This window comes from Solea senegalensis, linkage group LG4 (genome assembly GCF_019176455.1).
Source record: "Solea senegalensis isolate Sse05_10M linkage group LG4, IFAPA_SoseM_1, whole genome shotgun sequence".
In the NCBI taxonomy this organism is placed as follows: domain Eukaryota; kingdom Metazoa; phylum Chordata; class Actinopteri; order Pleuronectiformes; family Soleidae; genus Solea; species Solea senegalensis.
The window spans coordinates 7,885,020-7,907,176 of NC_058024.1; the positions used below are offsets into that span (position 1 = coordinate 7,885,020).

The 22,157-nt window shown below is 40.4% G+C and overlaps 4 protein-coding genes across 19 annotated transcripts in view; all 4 read right to left on the reverse strand.

Moving 5' to 3' along the window:
* Positions 1 to 101: 101 nt before the first annotated feature.
* atf7b (activating transcription factor 7b) lies at positions 102 to 6,069 on the reverse strand. Of its 13 annotated transcripts, none has more exons than XM_044024756.1 (12): positions 5,955 to 6,069; positions 4,958 to 5,019; positions 4,512 to 4,608; positions 4,256 to 4,383; positions 3,987 to 4,127; positions 3,646 to 3,797; positions 3,238 to 3,334; positions 3,004 to 3,123; positions 2,273 to 2,410; positions 969 to 1,157; positions 760 to 865; positions 102 to 613 (listed from the first exon to the last, which is right to left on the reverse strand). In XM_044024756.1, the coding sequence occupies exons 2-12, from the start codon at positions 5,003 to 5,005 to the stop codon at positions 378 to 380; spliced, it is 1,452 nt and encodes a 483-aa protein (XP_043880691.1). In that variant the 5' UTR covers positions 5,006 to 5,019; positions 5,955 to 6,069; the 3' UTR covers positions 102 to 377. The 13 variants fall into 13 exon arrangements, with proteins under 13 accessions (XP_043880691.1, XP_043880690.1, XP_043880686.1 ...); XM_044024755.1 differs by having other exon boundaries at positions 3,238 to 3,337; positions 3,646 to 3,800; XM_044024751.1 differs by having other exon boundaries at positions 3,999 to 4,127; positions 5,959 to 6,022.
* Positions 6,070 to 6,639: 570 nt separating this feature from the next.
* Positions 6,640 to 16,331, reverse strand: larp4ab (La ribonucleoprotein 4Ab). Of its 2 annotated transcripts, none has more exons than XM_044024077.1 (15): positions 15,912 to 16,331; positions 13,840 to 13,975; positions 13,308 to 13,554; positions 12,926 to 13,062; positions 12,633 to 12,736; positions 12,369 to 12,479; positions 12,035 to 12,088; positions 11,061 to 11,273; positions 10,714 to 10,817; positions 10,280 to 10,411; positions 10,083 to 10,134; positions 9,720 to 9,881; positions 9,544 to 9,620; positions 9,267 to 9,447; positions 6,640 to 9,176 (listed from the first exon to the last, which is right to left on the reverse strand). In XM_044024077.1, exons 1-15 carry the CDS (start codon positions 15,912 to 15,914, stop codon positions 8,799 to 8,801), a joined length of 2,091 nt encoding a protein of 696 aa, XP_043880012.1. In that variant the 5' UTR covers positions 15,915 to 16,331; the 3' UTR covers positions 6,640 to 8,798. The 2 variants fall into 2 exon arrangements, with proteins under 2 accessions (XP_043880012.1, XP_043880011.1); XM_044024076.1 differs by having other exon boundaries at positions 10,280 to 10,495.
* An 894-nt stretch (positions 16,332 to 17,225) lies between these two features.
* Positions 17,226 to 19,311, reverse strand: pfdn5 (prefoldin 5). The gene is made up of 6 exons (XM_044024078.1): positions 19,201 to 19,311; positions 18,343 to 18,445; positions 18,211 to 18,242; positions 18,037 to 18,111; positions 17,824 to 17,929; positions 17,226 to 17,388 (listed from the first exon to the last, which is right to left on the reverse strand). The coding sequence occupies exons 1-6, from the start codon at positions 19,264 to 19,266 to the stop codon at positions 17,303 to 17,305; spliced, it is 468 nt and encodes a 155-aa protein (XP_043880013.1). The 5' UTR covers positions 19,267 to 19,311; the 3' UTR covers positions 17,226 to 17,302.
* Positions 19,312 to 19,454: 143 nt separating this feature from the next.
* espl1 (extra spindle pole bodies like 1, separase) overlaps positions 19,455 to 22,157 on the reverse strand; it is a 15,115-nt gene continuing 12,412 nt past the window's right edge. For all 3 annotated transcript variants that reach the window (XM_044024116.1, XM_044024114.1, XM_044024115.1), the window contains exons 26-32: positions 22,107 to 22,157; positions 21,815 to 21,982; positions 21,613 to 21,717; positions 21,406 to 21,521; positions 21,234 to 21,317; positions 20,808 to 20,972; positions 19,455 to 19,919 (exon numbers count right to left, since the gene is read on the reverse strand). The exon at positions 22,107 to 22,157 is cut by the window's right edge and continues 99 nt beyond it. In XM_044024116.1, the coding sequence (XP_043880051.1) occupies positions 19,718 to 19,919; positions 20,808 to 20,972; positions 21,234 to 21,317; positions 21,406 to 21,521; positions 21,613 to 21,717; positions 21,815 to 21,982; positions 22,107 to 22,157 (891 nt within the window). In that variant the 3' untranslated portion in view covers positions 19,455 to 19,717. The remainder of the gene's footprint in view (positions 19,920 to 20,807; positions 20,973 to 21,233; positions 21,318 to 21,405; positions 21,522 to 21,612; positions 21,718 to 21,814; positions 21,983 to 22,106) is intronic.

Below are 22,157 nucleotides of genomic sequence, written 5' to 3' on the forward strand. Positions count from 1 at the left end.
ACAAAAAAAAAAATTTCATTCATACTTTTCAGCCCAATCCGAAACTTTTTCAGCCCAATCTGAAACTTTTTCAACCGTCGCATTTGAATGAGAAACCCCCCCCCACCCTCCCCAAACCCTGCAAAGTGACTTTCTGACAGGTTATTCATATTTACATACATAGAGAGACGAGGCTTCTCTGAACAGGGAGCCTGCTGTGGTGGAGGGCTGATGGAGGCACTGTGCCAGGTCTTTGTGTGATTATCATTGGCTGTGTGGGGAGAGAGTATCTTAGTCTGGGGTGAGAAGGAAGGTCGAATCCCTCTATTCAAACACTTTAGCACTAGTCCGGCCTCCAAATGCCACTCGAGTTCATACTGGCTACCTGCGTCAGCACATCATCTTGAAGTTGCCTGTGACTGCGGTGCCATGACAACTCCTCCCGGCTGGCCTGATCCCATGCCGGCCAAGACTGACATAGCCACCGCCTCTGCAGCACGGACGCTCAGCCCGTTGATGGTGGCCCCTGGGCTGGAGGCCGAGGCGGGCGGTGACGGCCCGTGTTGGATAACAGCCGCCGGGGAGCCGATGGGTTCAGTCGAAGCCTCTCTGGAGGTTTCCTCTCCTCCTGCAGCTAGAGACAGAGAAAGAAACATTCACCCTTAGAAAGGTGAGCGAGTAAAAAAAACACATTAGATGGATGAGATGATAAATGGATCCTGATAAGAAGGGACACAGTGCTGGGAGCTTGTCAGTTAGATTGTGACCACACATGGTTACCTAGGAAAGCTGCCTTCTTCTGCATGACAGTGACAGGACAATCTTTGTGAGCCAGAAGGAGCTGCTTGAGCTGTGCCACCTCATTCCTCAGTAGGCTTACTTCACCCTGGTTGCAATACAGAAAATTCAAGCACATGAATCATTCCCCGCATGCCCCTCCTCCTCACATTATCAACGCAAGTATAATATTTGAATATTCACTGGCTCACCGTTAGTGAGACATTCATGCTGGCGAGATCATCCGCCTTCTTCTCCAAGGAGTTAACCCACAGCTTTCGTTTCTGTCTGCAGCGGGACGCAGCCGCTCGGTTTCGCTCCAGAAAACGTTGCCTCCTCTCATCAGGATCCATCTCTGAAGCTCGTCGCCGCCGACCTCCTGTTGGCTGAGCAGGAGATACCTGGAGAAATAGGGGAGGGTGAAACTGATCACATCTGTGTTTTCAAGCCCCGAAAACAGAAATTTGAAAATGCTACTGGCGCCGTTTTAGTTTGAAAGCTCTCCAATGTTGCATTTTAGTCTGGAAGAACAAAAACAGAAGGCAGTTACTTCTAGAACTCCAGAACTGACACTGTTGTTCCTGAAACTAAGAAAACAAACGTACAGGAGAAAATCTGATGCCTGCTTCAAGTGGCATGTGCATGCCGAGTGTACAAGAATGTGATGTCATGTTCTCAGGTGTGCTAGCAGGGATACATATTGCTGCCGATACGTAGTTGGAATACGTTGTTTTTATTTGAAAACCTAATTTTCAAATCGAAAGAAAACTGGGTGGTATGAATGTTGCCTTGGTTCTGTGAATGTGCTGAGCTTGGGACTGGAGAATGTTGAATTACAGAGAGATGTCTTAACAAGAAGGAAGATTTTCCTCAAAGGCATCAACATGCTGTAACTTGAAAACTTCCAGTCAAAGAAATGAAACAAAACACTCTGTTATAAATGCATTAGTGCTAATTGCAGACTTCCATGTAATTGCTAAAGCGAAAAAAAAAAAAAAAACATGTCTGTGTTTGTTTTTTGCTTCCCATCTTCCCTCATTTCATTCATGCATGGTCTCTAAAAGGAACAGAAGGCCAAAATCTGTAATCATTTCAGTGCTCTATTAAATGTAGTTGCTACTTTCTCATAAGCTACATTGACTATTAACCAGTTTTTAAACTATTGTGTGGCTAAAGACAAAACTCTATTTTAAAATGTTCAAAATGTAAATCAGGATTCAGTGCTGGGCAAGGTCTGGAATGATGATCCATCCAAGGCTGATGACCTTCAAATTCTTATTTGCTGTTCATATACAGTACATGTAATACTTAAATCATCTTAATCTCCTTGATTACTTGTTTTAATTTATAATGGCAATTGCTTACCATTTTAAAGTGTTTAACACTTACTGTACTAAAATGCATATTTGAATTGTAATAAGGGAGTTGCCCAATATTTGCACAAAATGTTTTAAAAGTCATGGGCCTGGTCCTACCTGTATGATTACTGTGTATGCACATATAGCATGTGTATTACCTGTGGTTGAGCAGGTGAAGGTGCATCAGAGTTTTGAGTGGGCTGGTGGCTCTGTTCCTGCCGCTGTGGGACTGCAGGGATGGATCCTGCACCGTCTTGTGCTCCTGGGCCCTGATGAGTCAGAGCTGCCTTTAATCGCTACAAAAACACACAGGCGTGTAGATCAAGTGATATTTTAGTGATAGATCAAGATTTTATAAAATGTGGCTGTACGAGGTACGGACTAACACATTGTTGCACAGTGCTGACTGAGCTCTGTGCACCTGCTGCAAGGCAAACCTATTGCAACATGGCTGACAGTACGGACACAAACAAAACTGATAAAGCCATTTAATAAACATGCTCAATAAATAAACTCTATATCTGATCACATGTAGTTATCACAGACTTATCTACATGCTTTGCCCATTTCATTTCAGTTTTTAAACCACATGCTCTCCTGCACCAAATTCCATAGAGAAAATAAGGATTTTAGATTGCAGGGACACAAGGGCTGATGGTCTATTGCGTTATTCTGTTAAGTGGCTATAATATTTTTTTAGAGTGTCCATACTCCTCACTGGCATCCATGTTACAGTGGAGCCAGCATGCTTGTCTTATTCTGGCTTTTGGGGGCAAGCACATCTCAGTCAGCTGTGACAATTTCTCATTACCTCATACAACCACAACTTAAAAACCCGAAATATCCCTCTGAGCATACAAAAAAGGTACAGGTCAATATAACCTCTCACCATCTTGGTCTCAGAATGCAGGCTATAACTAGAGGGAGAGGATGAACCACTGCTTGCTCCACCAACTGGGGGTCCTGGTATCCCCGGGATGTTAGGCACTGAGTTCACTGGCCTTGCAAGCTGCACGTTTCAACAAAAAGCCATTCAGAATAAAGGAGTAAGACACAGAATAGATACGGTGAAATACCTTGCAAATGTAATGTTTAATCTTTGAGTGTTCTGAAAATGACTTACAGATATAACTGAGGTCATCTGAACAGGGCTGGGCAGTAGGGGGACGGTCTGCCCATTAGGAAGGTGCCTCACCAATGGGTAAGAACCTGTTGGGGATCTACTGACAAAAATCAAATAATTGTTAACTGGTGCTCCACTCGCCTGTGTGTACCATAAAAAAATCACACTGAGACTTTTTCAATGTGCTACATGTACCTGGTCTCTCACATGATATAAAAAATGATCAACTCTTGTAATGTGACAAAATGTCAGAGTGAAACCAAGTGTGTGGGCATTTCACGGGAGGTAATCAGTAGAAAGTGCTGTTAGATACTGAGTTTTTGTACACATTATTTGTATGGTGCCTTGCAAGCACCACCGACGAACATATAGAAAAACAAGTAACAACAGGAGCACACTGCAATTTACCCAAGCTGTCTGTTGGAGGGCGGAGCTTGAGTGATAACAGACGTTGGAGATGGCAGAGTTGGATGTAGGGAGTCATTACTTAAGTGAAGTGGAAGAGAACCTGGACGCACAATGGTGGGAGTCGGAGCAGAGCTGGGCTTGGTGGGAATCTCCTGCTGATAAATCAAACCATAAAATTTATTTTATATTGACAATTAAATTAGTTTATTGCATCTCCAAGAACAGAGATTTATTATTAATACTTACTTGTGTCTTTTGGGACATAAATTATCTGGATTTTAATGTTAAATCGGTTAGCCATTGTGCTAGCCACCTAAAAGCAGTCTAGCAATGCATTGTACCTTGCCTCTCACCCTTGAATCGCCACTGTCGTCTGACATACACGAAGAAGAATCTGGACTTCCAGGAGGGGAAGAATCTACTTCTAAAGGACCCTCATCATCCTCATCTTTTACTTCAGATGGTGTTTGTAAAGGTGCAGCCTTGATGGCAGAAAAAAAGACAAGAAGGAGATCAATATAGACTTTCAGACTGTCCCATTTTATCTTACAATGCAAGAAGACCAACAGTGTGCCATTCATTTAACATGTACATCCATCCTTTTTCTCACCGGATGTTTTGGCCTCTGCTCATCTTCCTGTGCTTTGTTAAACTCCTGTTCAAAGGAAGTGGCCAGTTCATTGAATAACCCAACCTCCTCGCAGTTCTTTAAGAAGCGTGTGGGTGTTGGGGTCTGGTCTGAAAAAAAGGGGAACCAACAAACATAAAGCATATTAATTAACAGAAATATCACCTTTCCGACAACAATACTTTATCATTAATGTTCTTCATTCAATAATCACTAGTGTAAATGATAATATCATTACCTGCTATAATAACAGAGTCTGTTCTGGCAGGACCAAATATTAATGTCATTTCATGCTTGTGTTTGTGGACTGACAGATGGTCTTCATTGGTGAATCTCTGTAAAAAAAATCACAGTGGATGACAAAAAAATGGTTTAGTGTCATTATTGTGTCTACTGTGCCGCTGATGAAGACTAGCACTTGTTTCTATGCTGATGGCCAACAGTAAGGGCTGGCACTGTAAAAGCAGCCTTAGTTGTGCTTGATGATTATCATCAACTACTTTGCCATTGTGTGAACCGACTTCACTGTAAAGTTAGCGTTAATTTCAAATGCAGTGAGCCCATGGCATGTTACAAGAAAAAGGCAAGGATTTGTATTATGTTGGGTTTCAGGGCTGGATAATCAAGTCGTGAGAAAAACGGTTAAAGGAGACGTGCATATGAAGTAATGTTGACAAATCATACCTGCCCACATCCAGGGACATTGCAAACAAAAGGCCTGTCATCCCCCATTTCAGACACAGGTTCTGCAGAAGAGAGTGAAAGCAAAGCAAAGCAAACTATCTTATTATGTTTTAGTATGTAATAGTAAATACAGATGTAACTGTATTGTCGATCAGGAAAAACCCAAACCTTATCAAAATTGATATTGCATAGTGGAGTTGTTACAACATCTTGAGACTTAGATATGGTTACCTCCCTATCATTTAAGTTAACATGCATCATTAGCCTGCATTACATGCACCTGTTGAGGACTGACTACAACAACTGTGTTAGTGAAATGCATGAGCTGACACTATCAATATGACACACATAGAAGCCCATCGAGAGGTCGTCGGGGCTCAAACAGGCCGACTGTCTTCGGCCTGTTTGTATCATTTGCTTCCATCTCGTCCGAAGATAATCGAAGACGAGCGTTTAGCGATGAAGCAGCAGAGCCAGAACAAGCTACCCACACAGCCTGTCCTGTAACGTTATCATACGAGTTACCCCGAGGTCGTTCGGCTCTATACTACTCTAATCTAATGGGGTGCCTGAGGTGATGGGGTAAAAGGTGGATTAAAATAAAATGACACATATTTGGCTAAGATCTGACTCGAAGAAGGGCCTTAAGCTAAAACGCTATCCGTGGCACATAATTTTGTTTACGAACAGTCGTGTCATGAAAAGGAACGTAAAGGCTAATATAATACAAACACTGTGCAACCTCATTAGACACAACGCAAATAAAATACGCATTGTAAAGAGATTCCAGCGTGTCTGACAGTCACAAAACAGCTAGCTACGCTAATGCTCGTAGCCTCGCTAGCTTACCTTTGGAAACAGGTTCGCGAAGTTAGCCGCAAAATAGTAGCATGCTAATGCTAAATAAATATGTGCTCTCGTGTTGGTGAATGAACGCCGACTCCGTCGCTTTAGTATAACACCACATTCTGCGTTGAATCGTGTGAAAATGTCTCACCCACCGTGACGACAGCCTCTTCACTCCCACCTCCCTGCTCCAGACAGCGCCGCCGAGCTGCTGAGCTGAAGCTACTGCTGCTGCTGAGCCGCTGCCTACCCGTTGTTGACACTCTGACACTTCCATTGGCCAAACACCGCGAGAACCTCAACTTCGCTGAGTATTATGTAATGTAATGTGGTATTATGTTTACAGTTTTATCCATTCAGACTCTTAACCGAAAACTGATGTTAGTTTTTCTTTTCTTTTTATTAATATTATATTTGGAGAGTGTCATATTAATAAATGACATGTCATGTATTATTAAGCTGTCTGAAAGACAACCCAACCACCAATTTAAAAATATAACTAGACTATTTTGAGACAATAAAAGGACTAACAAATCCAAACGCCATTCTGACTATGAAAGCCTTAAATGTATCTTATTTGGAATGTACATACACCCTGTCAGGTATATCCTTCCTGTTTATTTTTTCATTAATTAGATTCCATGCAAAGTAAATGGAGGGGAAAAAGCAACTTCCTGAAACTCCCCAGTAAACATGATGCCAAATCGTAAAAGATCCTCCTACTCTTGTGTAACGTGTCTTAAGGAAATACTATTCTGTGGAACCAGTATTACACCCAACGAAAATCCCTAGAAACAGCATGTTGTGCAAAATTTCACATGGACAAAAGACAGGAATGTTAAAAAATAAATCTTTATTTTCATACAATATGCTCAGTGATTAAGTATGTATTTGTTAAAACCAGTGTCTACTTGACTGAAAATTGCAATATCTAGTTTGAATGAGAAAGTTATAAGCAGAAATTTAATGTAAGACTGATTGCATTGGCAAGTTAAAACAGACTCATTTACACATAATGGACAGACGAGCATGCAAGAGTACATGATAAGCTTCACTCCAGTCAACTGTAGTTACTATAAACTGAGATTTGCATTGGATAGAATCTAGTATCACAACCATGCTTTAGACAACAAATGAACCAGCCTGATGTGCTCTATTTTGTTCTGTTCAAGTGAAATGAAACAATGTTAAGGCACTGGAGGTTTGGTGAGTGAACAGTTCCATGTAGTCTGAGGCAGAAGCCATCTCTCTCTTTTGCAGCCAAGTTTACACGGTCAGATACAGACAAATCATACACTATAGAAGATAACTGATTAATAAAATACTGTACGAAGACAAAAGCCTGTTTAATTCCCCTGAACCTGAAAATGTGTAATTCTTTACCATCACAAATTTGTTTTCAACAGCACAGGCCATGCAAATGAAATGAAAACACATAAAAACTTATGTTCTGTGTTTCTGCCCAACCTTTCCAATCTTGCTTCTGCAATTATATAAAGCCACGAGATTTAAGGAGTTATCACAGCTGGTACAAGTACATTCTATTCACAAGTGAGTCATCTAAAGATGACCATTTAACCATGTTTTCAATACAGTATTTCCTTCTCAGAATAGTCAACACCACAGTCCCCAAATATGACACAAATACCACTACAACATTGATTCAAAAATGGAATTCAAAGAGCTTCTGCAGCAGGAAAGAAAAAAATTTATCTACACCCAAGAAAGCTTAAGTACACAGACATTTACATGATTTGATAGACTACGTTCACCTAAATCAAAACGGATGCAGGCAATGTCTCCAAATCACATCCAAATCAAAACACTGGCCACAGCATCAAACAGCCACTTTTAATCAGCAGGTGACCAATTTTCACTGAAGGATAAAAAAAAATCATCCTGCATGTGTTAGAAATGTACATTCATAGGTATTAGTTACACCTTATACTGAAAATGAACACCCCAATTACTAAACTCTATTCACATGACAAGTATGCATGCGTTTCTTACCTAGTCAAGACTTTACAGTGAGTTATCATGGTGAACAACTGTAGTTTACTGGATGACTTTAAACTAGTCACAGTTAAACAGATCCGGGAAAAGATTAGACCTGAAACAAAGGTCGTGATTCTGATAGACACCAGTATCTGGTGAAATAGGGGAACAGTATTTCTGCTTCTGCTAATGTCTAATAAAGCTAAACAATTTAGAAACAAGTTACTGATTAGTACAAGAGTAAAAAGAAAAAGAAAAATCATGCAAAACTATAGCAGAACTATTCGTTATACTACATCTCTTATTTCAAATGCCAGCAGTAGCACATCAGCACCACAAAGACTGCAAAGACAAACACTGCCAAAACATTTGATGATAATTAGAACATTTGAATCCATGAATCCAGTGTTTCATCAACATCTTTTGTGCATGATTTCATAATCATTAGAACTCGTAAAAATTCAAACCTTCTGTGGTTAATCACATAACCCGTTTCTATTATCATGCAGTGGATTCATGTTCCATTTCATAAATAATCGTACATCCTTGTCAGCATTCAGGAAACAAGTCTGACAAAAAGCTGAAGATGAACCACATGCAAACAACCAAATCCATTCAGTTGTGCCATATGGTCATTTTGAATGTTAATAAAGCTCCACCAACATTTGAAGATGCAAGATCCCCATTTCTAGATTTCACTTTCTTCAACATGCGCACACATGTGCACACACTCTTGTCCCATTTATGGTGACATTACTTCACTACCAAGTACAGTATGTTCCATCACCCCGTCTGTGATTCTGTCAGCAGACCATTTCAGTTTCCCTAAAAAGGAAAAACTACTTGACTTATTCAAATCATTTCTGGTCTGCAATAATGTTAAGAGAATCTTTTGACATCGGCTGTCAATTTTTATATATATATATATATGTTTATCTGTCTATTTACATATAATATATATTTACATATACGTTTACTGTTGCAGTTCATGTTTCTTAAGTCATTTTGGTGAACTTGGGGGAATGTTCTGTTCCTTGCCACTGCGCCTGGTGCCACGCTGTTGAGTAAACGGTTTGCCACTGTTCATGCCTCTCTGATACTCCCCAATTTTCCGGCCTGCACCTCCAGCTCTGGCTTGGTTATTCCCCCCTCTGAAAGAGCGTAATGGTTGACGAGGTGGACGGCTGCCTTCACTTTTCTCTGGTTTCCCTGTCCTGCTTCTAATGTTGGGGCAAGACTCTTCCCCCCTGTTGACTTTGAGCTCTTGCAGCGGTTGGCTAGCTGAAGAGGCAGAGAGTGAAGGAGAGGGTGTCGGTGCTGGTGGCTTGTCCTTGGCCATCCGCTGGCACACTTCTGCATAGCTGAGCTTTTTGAGCCCCTGGTAAGAGAGTAAAAATAATTTAAAAAAAAGAAAGAACAAGAAACCACCAGGTAATGTATGGTTCCAAAGGAAAAGAGCAGGCCTTACAAGCTCCGATGTTGGAGTTGAGGGAGCTGGAGAAGGTACTTCTGTTGGATCAGACTGGCTACAGGTGGAGGAGCCATGTTCTGAGGCTACTGGAGAAACTGCCTGTGTGGATGGAGAGATGGTTGGATGGTTCTCTGGGACAGGATGTTCAACTTGATCCTCTTCCTTCACTGGAGAAACACTGAATTGACATAAAAAAGTGAAATGTTACTTTTTTTGTCACATGTCCATCCTTCAGATATTGTTAGTGATAGATATCAGTTTTAGTTAACTGTACCATGAGGTGGAAGGTGCCACTGTATGCAGTGTCACAGGAGCAGGTTTAGCAACCTCTGTAGCTTCTTGGCTTATAGACTAAAATAAATAAAGAAATAAAAATTTAAAACTGAATATGCAATTACACAGCTTTCAACAGTGTCCAATGCACAACATGTCAAAGAGGTAAAAATGTACCTTGTTAGTGCCTTTTAGGCCACGCACAACATCAGAGAGGCGCATTTCTGGTGTGGTTTCTTCCCGTGTGCTGACCACAGATCCCGGTAAAGGAGGAAAACTGGAAGCTTCCAGTTCAAAATTTGGTGGCAGTACCCTGGCCTCCATCAAAGGGACAGGACGCTGTAAATATTTATTTCAGTGAAGTCAAATTTAAGACAAAGGAGCCTTACACAGTACTTGATGATTACCTCACAAAATGAAACTCATTACTTTTTAACACATCCTTAGGATGTCTTTGGTCAAGAAAAATGTTTGGAAACCACTTTTAAAAGTAATTTGAGGGGAAAAGAATAAAGAGAGAAAAGAGGAAAATTTCCTCACCACATTCTGTTCATCTTCCCTTTTCCTCCTCATGCCTCGGTGGCCTCCTCTCCTATTGAAAACATTTATTTTATTTTTACTTCTGACCCAATTAACATTTACATGGAATACACACAGGCACCTCAATGTTATTAGAAGATCACAATTTGGTTTTACATCTAAATTAAGCCTCATTAAGCAGGATATTTTTCACTCACCTGCCTCGTCCACCCCCACTCAGATCTCCAAAGGAAAAGTTGGCCTGTAAGGAAGTTTCTTTAAGACTGAAGGAGTGCAGAGACCCTGGTCCTGAAGTTTGAAGAGACTGTGGACTCAGGGGAGCAGGCAGGCTGTCCATCAGAGACCCAAGAGCCAAAGAAGAAGGAGAAGAAGGGGGACAGTCAGCAGGCCTGTGGTGACCCTTCACGTGGTTTCTGGGCATAAATAAACAAACCATTTAAAAAAAAGAAAATTGCTGCAGCTTACTCCAGCATATCATTTTAACTGGGCTTGGGGTGGACCTTAACACAGCTAGTGTGACAAGTGTTCCATAATAATGGTTCATTTCAGCTACAGTATGACATACTTATAGCAGTGTTAGCCATGCCAATATTACTGTGAATAAATGAGTTATGAGTTGACATCGACTTACCGGCTCCTGTTCATGGGTCGATGGGTGTTGGTGGAGCTTGAGTTTGCTTTGTAGTTAACAGCACCGGTGTAGCTATTCATGAATGCTCCATTAGGGAAAGGTGCCTAGACATTATGGTGGCAGAGGGAGGTCCAATTACAAAATAGTCTCCTCTCATGCTCAAACAACACATAAGATACAAACAGAAGCCAAGAATTTCAAATCAGACATGAGCCTGCAGATTTTAACACTTGACACGTGTATGATTGCATTAATAAATTTAAGTAATGACACTCATGTTTAACCTTTACAGATTTCATCAAGTGTTCATCTTGTTTTGTGAGCCATGTTGTGATTCAAACTCTTACCAGTGGTGTTTCAAAGTAAGGCACGACTGAAGGGTTCCAGGAGGGAGACACCACAGGATAAACAGGGTACTGCTGCTGAGGGCTGTACATCTGCTGCACATAGACAGGGGAACCATACTGGGCCTGTGATTGGGCAGGCTGACTGAACACACTTGAATCCACACTGCGGAAGCCATTCTTACCAAAGAATGCGTTAATGGCTTTAATGCGGGCCTGTGGGTGACGGGAGAGGAAGGAAAGGAGTGAGTTTTGTTTTGGTTACAGAAGAGAGGCTGCTACTACATCTCTGAATATTGTCCTTAAATCCCCTCAGATCTCATAATCTCACGGTCATTAGGTCATAAAACACTGCTCAGACTAGGGGAAAGAAGGGGAGGGATAGGGAGGTTGGAGTGAGAGAAAGAGGGAGTACAGGGAGGAGCAGAGGTAAAGAGTAGATTACAGCAGAGACACAGAACAATAACATAGTGAAAAGTTCCTCCCAGCCAGTCACAGTGCATATGGGTCCTTCCAAGCGCGATACTGATCATCACTGGGGTTTAAACAGGACAATTAATATCTCACAAACCAATTTGCTTTATTTGGAAAAAAACACAAGGTCATGTCAAAATCCAGCTGAAAAAGAATATATTAAAAACCTGAAATACAAAAGGTAAACGTCAGAGTGTGATTAAATAAAAAGGCAATCAAACTGCCTGGAGATAGAGAAATGTGCAAAAGTCTGACAAACAAAGGAGCAGAGATCACTGGATTTCCTCCTTGCTTATCAAGTCCCTGTACACACAAATCCCCAAGGTCACTCTTGAGGCCCAGGGTTAGCCAAACAGTCTAGCCTTGATAGTAGCAACATGGTGAGGTCAGCTGATGGCACAACTAGTCTTGTGGGGCTCCAGGGAAGTTTAATAATAAACAGTGATCCAGCCTATGCTAAAAACATGTACCATCATATAATATACTAAAGTAAGAGAACTCACCATGATTGGTTTGCCCTGGAAGGTTTTCACTTCCTCTCTTAAGTATCTGAGAGCCTGGGAACAAGAAATACAAATATCACAATGCAATTCACTTTTTAAATAGCAAAAACATTGCTTCTCTCCATTGCAGAGGACATCATTTTTATTTATTTATTGCATAATAAATTGTTTAACATCTATTACTAACATGTCACTTCCATTAAAATGCCCCTTCAAGGTTGTGGAGGTATCTCTAGTTTATAAAGGTAGAGTGAAAATAAAAATATACCCTCTATTTGAAACACAAATCTAAGGTGATCAAAATACATTCTGCAATTAAAATGAGGGGACATACCTGTAGTGCATCCATATCCGATTGAAACGTTATGTACCAATTGCTGTTATGTGCAAACTCGGCACATAATACTTTTGGACAGTTTTCGCTCTTAAATAGAGCCTCCACCTCCTGCAAAAGAGATGCGAGACACATGTTACACTGTCCTTACACTGACACCGACTACCCCTCCAGGATTGCCAGGTACAACTTCTTTATTCTCTGTAATCCGTTACAGTCACATGAGAAAACTTTGGACAGTGCTGAATTTGCAGTTGTCTTTACCTCAACAGGTGTTGTTTCTGGCACCTCTCTCAGAATAATGATGCAGCGACTGTGATTTGGCCGAACCTTCTCTCCACTTTCATCAACTTGTACCATGGGAGAGGCTGTAAAAAATACACAACATAAACATAACTGGTAACTCATGCAGTAACACTGGGGTCCAATAGTCAGATACCAATTTCCCATTTGGAAAAAGACTAATGCTCTCTAGCATGTGCTCATTATCAAATAACTTATAATAAACATAAGCAAAAGAGCATCTAATAAATGCAGGGTAAAAGCAGTAAAATTACCTCGTAGTACATTCACAATAAGGTCCCTATCAGTGGTGAGGGCTTTGATATCCTCCATAGAAGCAATGGTCCAGATCGGAACAAAATGATCACTGTCCATCTGGGAGATCAGGTACAGGTCCTTGGAAAGGTTCTCTCTGCAAAACACCCGAAAACAAAACATTGATTACATTTTTTTTTTGGAAATGTACATGGTGACTTTAGTTCCAGGACCTATTAAAAAAAAAATAATTCTGTCAATCATTCCGAAACATTGCTAAACTCACCATGAAGTACAAGAGGGAAAATGTCAGTATTAGCTAAATCTATATTGCTTCAAACATTTTAGTCCTAAGAAAATGGCAAAGAATAAACACAAGTGGATTTCTGGATGTCTACTCACCTAGAAAAGCAGAACTCAAGCTGTTTCTTCAAGGACTCTCTAAGACTCTCTTCGGACATTGGTTGTTCCTTAGAAACAGCATCTATAGCCACTTCACTTTGTGGGTCACAGACTAAATACTCCAAGTCAGGGTGGTGGACGTCATTCATGTTCATATCCTCAGTGGGTGCAGGGGCATAATCAGGAGGACTGACGGGACATTCAATGTCGCATCCTTTACTCCCTGCAGAAAGAACGTTTGAGTAACCTAAAATAGAGAAAGCAGGCGGTGACAAAATAGTTGTGAAATAACCGTCACATTTAAACCACAACACCACACATTCTCTTCCATTCTTATATAATATGCTACATATCCTCGAGGACACAGACTTAACACTTAGCACAACTGTAATTATCTAGGTTGTGTTTAAAAAATACTTTCCAGACATGGTCCATTCCCACACTTAACACATTACAAGAGGGGATTTGACTTTGAGGCAACAGAAAAACTTAAGTGAGAAAACCCCAGCACAGAAGGGGGCTATGGTCATACCGTTTGTCATCTCAGCAGGAGGGCAGCTTTGCAGCCAAGGAGAATCATCTGTCCCCTCTGGGTGGTCATCCTGGTGGGCAGGGACTTCCTGCCACACTTTAGCATTGGGATTCAGACCAGTTCCCTTTGTGGTAACCTGAATGATTGTATGTGTCAAAAGTTAAACACAATAAAAGATAATGTAGTTAAAGCAGAAAAGCAGTATTTCAATCATCTTTATTCACATAGGACTAGGACAGATGTAGTAGCCAATTTGATTTACATTGTAACAGTAGCAGGAAGATTCGTATAAGAAGAATACACATTTTATAATAAAAATTGTAGCGCAAGTTGTAGAGTGTAGCCTGACATGTCCAATAGTACAGAAAATAATAAAAGCCCTTTAAAAAGGGCAGAATAAATACATGCAAACCATTTAATGCACTTTTAGTACTGGTCAATATGGTAACTTAAACAACTGACATTCTATTCAAATATATCATAGCAAAACCAATGAGTGAGTTTTTATGTGAATCACTAATCCGGCCGTATCCTTGTCAAGCCCCACACAGGTTTAAGGAGCTATTCTTGTTAGGACGCAATAGACTTCCATTTGTTTGGACAGCCGAACCCAAACCTCATCTGTAACCCCAATGCTCCCCGGGCGCCACTCAGTGTGGCAGCCCACTGCTCCTAATTCTAGGATGGGTCAAAATGCAGAGGAATACTTTCCCTAAGGGGATTAATAAAAATTAACTTTAACTTAACTTTAACTTTTACCCATAACCATCTCATTAGATGGGCCACAAAACATTATTTAAGACTGAACTTTGTACACAGTGCAATAATTTCAATTTTAATAGAAGGTCAGTCTCCATACCAGAAAATGTCCTTGTGAGATAACAAAAACAAATACACACACCTTTGTACAACTATTCCTCTTAGGACACTGCTTTGCCTTCTGTTCATTTGGGCAGAGTAAACAAAACATTTAACCTTTTCCTAAACAGAAAAGAAACCAAATTAGATTCTGCCTCATTAGAAACACGGTTTGGTGTTCATTAGGACAACTGGTCCTGACAAGGTCAATGTTTATGCCAGAAAAGATCCTTCAGACACACACACACACACACAGGTGAGTTTTCATTGGTGTACCCATCAGCTAAACCCCGCCTCTCTAACGGTCACACGTAACCTTACATGGCGTTGGTCCGCCCGGGAGCTGCGGCGTGATTGAACAATACATGTTAACCTGTCACCCGTTGCATAATATTGGCTCAACTCCAGTGCGCTTCATTCAATAATACAAAACCAATAAAGTGCTCGATGTGTGATAACAAACATAAACATGTGTGGTCTGTGTGCTGAGCTGCAGGCGGACAGAGAAGCACAGCTGCGTTTTCACTTCGACAATCAGGAAGAAAGAAGAGACCACATGGCGCAGACGTGCCCATGCCACTTTTAACACACGCACGATAATCTTAACACAATCATTTAAGTTAAAATGATGAATGAACTGAACGAACTCCACACACTGCTTAGGAGCGATTGTGTCTAATCGAGTACAGAATAATGTATTGGTCGACTCTTCAAAGTTATCATGTCCGCTCTGGCAGTGCTGTGACCTTTGATAGCTAGCTTTCAATGAACAGAAATCACGTGCTACACATGCAGCGTATAAAGTTACATGATAAACCAGGTCCCGCTTTTGACGGGAACGAAAATTATTTTATTTGTTTTACAATTGTACACCGTGTTCTTAAACACATGTCGGCACATTAGCATTGCCACATGGTCGTCTACCATATGGTAACGAGCGACAACACAAATACTCGCCTTTAGCTAACTAGCTCAAGAACCGGTATACACTCAACAGTGCGTTAAAATAATTTGACCGAGTTTGCCAGCAGTACCGTGTTTACATTTTCATGTAAATGTTTGTCGTGAGAAACACAGTAGTTGAGTAACACTCTGTAGAAGCAAGGCAGCTTAGTTTGGAGCTGTAGGAGGTTACAGAGTCAATCGAGAAGAGGGACGCGAACAGGTTGTCGCATGTTAAGCTAGCGTGATCAAGCTTCAGGCCCAGAACTTACCATGCTGCTGCAATGCTCGCCTTCTTCTCACTGTATCCTCCGAGGGATGTAACCTTCCTATTGAGAAGTATTCCTCTACGACGAGTCAAATCGTTATCAGCACTATTTTTCCTTTTCTGAAAAAGTGTTTCTCCGTCTAACTCTCGTTTCCCCCGGCAACTGCTGGTAACATACGGCTGGACCGAGTGTGCGTCCCCACTGTCCTAACGGTTCGTCCTCGCGGAGCTTTCAAACTTTGAAAGTCACTAATTAAAAACAACTTTTAGAGGGAAAAAACATTTCCCGTTATATCGAAAATGCGTCCAATTTGCTCAATTCCTCATCCCACTGGTTAGCTTCGCTCAGCCAGTACGTGACAGCTGCGTCCTACGTCTGCCACCGTCCCAGTAACAGACTACTGCTGTTGCTGTTGCTCTTACGTTCCTCTCCGTCAACAGCAACGCTAACTGCGCAGCGTAGCAACCGCTGTGTGTGTGTGTGTGTGTGTGTGTGTGACCTCTGTGCGCTAGTCAGGGCTGAAGCTTTCTTCTCAGCTCCTTACTTGCAACTGAGGCAAATTACACATTCATACCTATGCATGAATAACTGACACATAATTATTCGACTTTTTATCACATTAAAGGAGATAGTATTATCGTATAAGACTTGTAATAATGACCGGACGCTTTATTAGGTAACACCTGATCAACTGCATCTAATCAGCCAAATAATCAAATGGCAGCAACTCAACAATCAACTGGGGCTTATTGTATTTAACTATTAGTCATAATTATTTCTTTTGAAAGAAATAAAGCTGCAATTTTAAACATTTTCAAACCCTGAAAACACATTGGAATTCAAGCACTTCCAAGGGTGTCAAGCAACAGTCCAAACCTTGTTTTTACAATGATTGTTTCATTATTATTTACTAGCAGTGGCATGCACAAGCATTTGGAAGGGCAGGGGTGAGTACTAGTTCTCATAAGGTAGGCATGTCCAAAGTGCAACCTTGGGCCTGAATTTCATATGGACCTCTAAATTGCGTTTTGTAGCAATGTGTGTCATCTTTTGAAGTGTGATGTCTTTGATGCAAGAAAGCCTTGGTATGTTATTTTTACTTTTTTACATGATGTAAGAAGCAACTGGCACCCACATACAGTATTTTTACATGACCTACAAAATGTAGAGACACAGATTGTGTCAACATCCTGTCATCCATCAAAGGATTCAGTTTGATGACTTTCACAATATGGCTTAAAGTCTGATGTTGACAAAATAACAACCTTTTGGATAAAAACAAAATCATTTTCTAATTTAGTATTGAACGTGACTTCATAATGTTAACCAAAGGCATTTTATTGTCCGTAACCATTCATCAAGTAAACATTATTATCATCACGAGTAACAGATCTTTAAGCCTTGGTTGGTCCAGCCGGCTGCGATGTCTGCTGGCTCTGTTGTAGCTGCTGGATCTTTACGTTCATTACTTCAATTACAGCTGCAAGATAAAACACAAAGTATTAAGTAAATGGGTGGATCAACTTTGTCTGGTTGTGGTTGTAATCATGACAAATTAAATCACAATAGGTAGCATAGCCCTAGGTGACTTAAATAAACATGTATGGTGTTTTTTTTTCTGTTTTCAACTTGTTTCGCAAACTTTGTAAACATTATTGTTTCCATTAATCGCATCGTTGGTTTTTGACAAAGCACCATAGAACACTGGTACTTTCATCATATTTTCTTTCAAATTACTGTCCATGTGACACGGCTGAAGCTCAGCTGAAACTGAAAAAAAATAGTATTCTTCTTGCATTTGTCATATCCACTGTGTTTGTTATAGATGTGAGAGAATTATACCATCAAATGCAAGTCTATGTAAGAGGATTACAAAACAAAATAAATAAATGATGGTAAACATTACTTGGTTTACCTTGTTTCATTGCATGCTTTTCTTGAAGGGCTGGCTGAATTTTCTCTATCTGCTTTGTGAGGAATTCTATTTTGCGCTTGAAGAACTTCTCAGAGTCTTTCACATTCTAAAGAGACAGAAAGGGACAAAGTCATAAAATGAAGTTCACATAACAATGACCTCTTTGATAAATGCATTTATGTAATGTTTTTTTCCCCAAAAAAATAACTTTACCTTTTCAACATAATAGCCTGTCCCCACATCCACCAAGACACGATCAACATCATTTAATGTTCCAGGGACATACATCTAAGAAGAAAGCATGTCAAGGACAACCACATATTGTATATCTCAAGAGAAAAAGTACTCAATTTAAACTGACAACAAACAAACTGTAATGAAGGATACAGAGCTGGTGAGAGGAACCAGCAATTCTTTCCCTGCACAAGAAAGGATGCAGAAAATATTAACAAAAATCAAAGACACACTCCAGAAACTCTGTTTAAGCAGCATTAATAATTTAAATGTAATTTTACTCACCTTTATTGTTTTTGTTCAGTACACTCAAACTATCTTTGGCATCAACAAACTTGGTCTGGGCCACTTTGAGCTGACCTATTGAAGATGTCAAGAACTCAACCTCCTGAAAACAAGCCAGGTCAGATTTAATACAACAGAGAATTAAAAAAAATCTGGATTCAACAAGGATGGATAACCAACTGATCAGGGGCTCAAAAAGTAAACAAATATTGATTAATACAAATGTGTAAAGAAATATTTATCACTGAAATGCAGTATCAGTTTTGAATAGTCATCCATTTTATGGCGTGGTCTCATGGAGCAGACCCATGTCCTATTTTAGCTATGAGATTTATTGGTTTAGTATAAAATACTACTACTAACACTAATAATAACAACAATAACAATAATAAATAGGCTGATTTGTTGTCTGATTGCATCCAGTTTTCTTTTTGTTTCACAGACAATAAACCCAGGGAAGGTAAATGTAGGGCTTACTGAACTTATTGATGCCGTTTGCTTACTGAACTTATTGATGTGGTCACTTTAGTACTTTATGGATATGAACAGTTTATTTACAACTACACTTGGTTGCCATCCACTGGTCAAAGGCCCAGACTTCTAAAAATCAACTAAATATGCACATCACATGCAAGATAATTGTAGGTGGAAAGTGTATCCCATAATGTTACATAGCACTTAATATAGAAAGCTGGACACCGTAACGTGATACACACCAGGCATTTAACAGATCATTTTAGCGTTAGCTTCCGGACTTAGCTTCCACATTGTCCCGTTAACGTCTAGATTATCATCTTCATACAGTCAATATGCAAGAACGACACACAGAAATAAAAACGACAAATGTTCCTTTGATACCTGATCTAGTTGAGTTTTCAGTCCCTCCAACTGAGGAAGGGAGAGGTCTGTGAGATTCACCGCCATGTTGCAAGCGCGATGCCAGATGATGACCTGCTTTGGGATTGTGTTTCCGGGTGAAACTCAGCCACCATTAGTTTGAAGCGACGCCACCTTGTGGCCAATGATGATTGAACAGCTTGTTTTCAAGTGTCAATGCCCTTTCACTTTAAATGCATGTCGTCAGGAAACACAGTACTACCAACACAACCACAGACTGCATGTGAAACCACATTTATTAAAGAATTTCAAAACAACATTTAACACTTTATAAAAATGGGAGAGGTTTAAAAAAAATTTGCCAGAACACTGTTACATTTGTTTAAAAAAAATAAGGCATTGGTTTAAATTAAGACAATCCAATACATTCATTTTTGCAAAAAGTTTAAATGAAATTCAAATTATTAAAATTTTAAATACTGCATAAAATCATTTATACCCTGCTTTTAAAATACGTTTGATGGACTTTCCATTCCATCTACTGCAGGTGGACAGGTAAACCATAGACCACAGGTGCAGCTCCAATGAGGTGTTTCAGATGTGTGGCCTGACGTGATCGGCCCATATAATCCAGGAGGGAGGCTCCAGATCCAGCAGATAACCAGGACTCCAACAAGGTTTTTGTGAATCGATCAATATCCCGATCGGTCACGTCCCATAAGTTTCCCAAAACGAAGGGGCTAAAGAGGGAAAAGGTCATAGAATGGAATGAAATGAGACCGTGTTTCCCAAAATAAACCATGAATAGTCTGTTCAGAAGACACAAATCTAATTCCATACTGCTGTTGCTGGAAACCAGCCTGAGACACATATACTCACCCCTGAAAACATGGGTCACTAAACTGATTTTAGCCACTGATCATATAAAATATATGCCTGCTTAAGTGTACAATACATTTGTACAATCTATTTGTTATTTGTAACAAATAGAAAGCCTTTTTCAATTGGAAAACCATTTACTCTGTGCACCAAAGTCCATAAACAATACGTCACACAGGAGTTGTTCCACTACTACCTCCAGCTTAAATGTGTTATTTTACGACTATGGCACAGTTACTGTAATGAGAGAGAAACACATTCTAATCCCAGGTGTAAAGGGGGCCTATAGTGGGTTTAAATCCTTTGTTAAGTTAATCAAAGTGACTCAAACAAGGCAGCAGAAGACCAGCAGCTCCCATGAAGCTAATTATGCTAATTTTCTACAAGAACTTTGGAGTTTGAACTAATCATTCTCCTGCACCAGTTTCCATCAGGAAAAAGCTATTAACTGCTGAGACAAAGGTTTAAACATATTCTTAAAATATTGTAGACAGGAGCAGGCTTATAATTAGATGAACCCTTTGTAAAGTGGCTAAAATCAGATTTTCCTTGTCAGAGACTAATAATGTGTCATGTGTACCTCATACAAAGACACTTCCAAAACCCAGAAATATCATTTGATAACTGGTGCATGAATCTCATTCATGAGATTTTAAATTTTAAATTTTAACCTGTCCAAAACATAGGTAAAAACCCTGCCATTTGCCAATCTCTGATGATACTCAGTCAACTGCACATTGATATCTCACCAGCCTGCTATGAGGTAGTTGAGGATGATGCCATGTCCTTCCTGGTCCCCACGCACTGCCAGAGCAGCACTGCTGCAGCCAAAGAGCAGAGAGGAAGCTCTCATCTGTCGTTTCAGGACCATCTGACTGTCTAAGAAGCGAGCGCCTGCTCCATGACCCACGTAACTGCAGGAACCAGAGCAAAGAGAAAAACAGGTTATCAAATCACACACCAAAATGTTAGCCATTAAATAAATGCAACCTTTCAACAATGTGTATTGTCTGAAGATTCAGTCACCTAACTGCATTTCCACATTAGAGCCTTTCAATCATGTCAGAACTATATCATTTTATCCCATACTTCTGCATTGTCAACCCAATGACAGAAATGTATGTATATCTCAACAGCCTTCTGGCCATAGATGATTAAAATCATCATTAACTCACATGTAGAGATCCTTGGTTGCTACAGCTTCCTCCAGCTGACCAGAGTCAGGAGCCACACCACATACGCCTTCCCAATCCAGTTGACTTTAAGCAGAATATTGATATAATAAATTACAAATAGAACTGGGACAAACAAGTTTCACCTTCGTGTTTTAAATCTCTCAGTATTTACCGGCTAAACCACTCCTTGAATTGGTCCTGAGAGTGTCCTAAATTAGCATCAGGGTCCAACACATAGTACACCTTCCTTGTATCCACGCCTCGCTTCAGGATGGAGTGAGAGTCAGTCTGAAGGGGGAAGAAATAATGCATGGAGACCTATATCTACCACAGAACACAGTCACTGCAGCGCAGTGATATTTACAGGGTTTCATCTGACCTCCTTCTGAAGGCTCAGTCCAATCAGTGAATGAAGTGAAGGCATCCGGCTGACAGAGTGAGAATTTAAGATGGAGATGCTCTCCCATGGCAACTTCTGCAGGTACTGCAAAGCAAACAGGATTCATGGAAATAGTTCTCTCTCCATAAGGGATATATTGTAATAGTGCTATTATGCATTTGACATAGACCGTATAACCAACCTTGTCTAGGATGAGAACCACATGACCATGGGGCTGGTCTCTCTCTGAAACTTGGGACACAGCTGTTTGGAGAAGCTGTTCACACTCCATGTCCCACTGTGGAGAAACTCCATGAGTAAATCTCTGTACGTCTTCCTGGGAGAGCACAGGAAATGCAGACAGCAAAGCCTGGAACAAAAGTCAGAGGTTCAGTGGTTGCCGTTTTGTCACTGTAACAGAATGGAGGGTCACACAGTGACGCCCCAGGATCCATTGAGTAAAAGAAACGTAATATAAAAAAACACTCCCACACCTTTAACATCTCCTCACTGCCAGTGAATCCTCTTGAAGACAATGCTTTGTA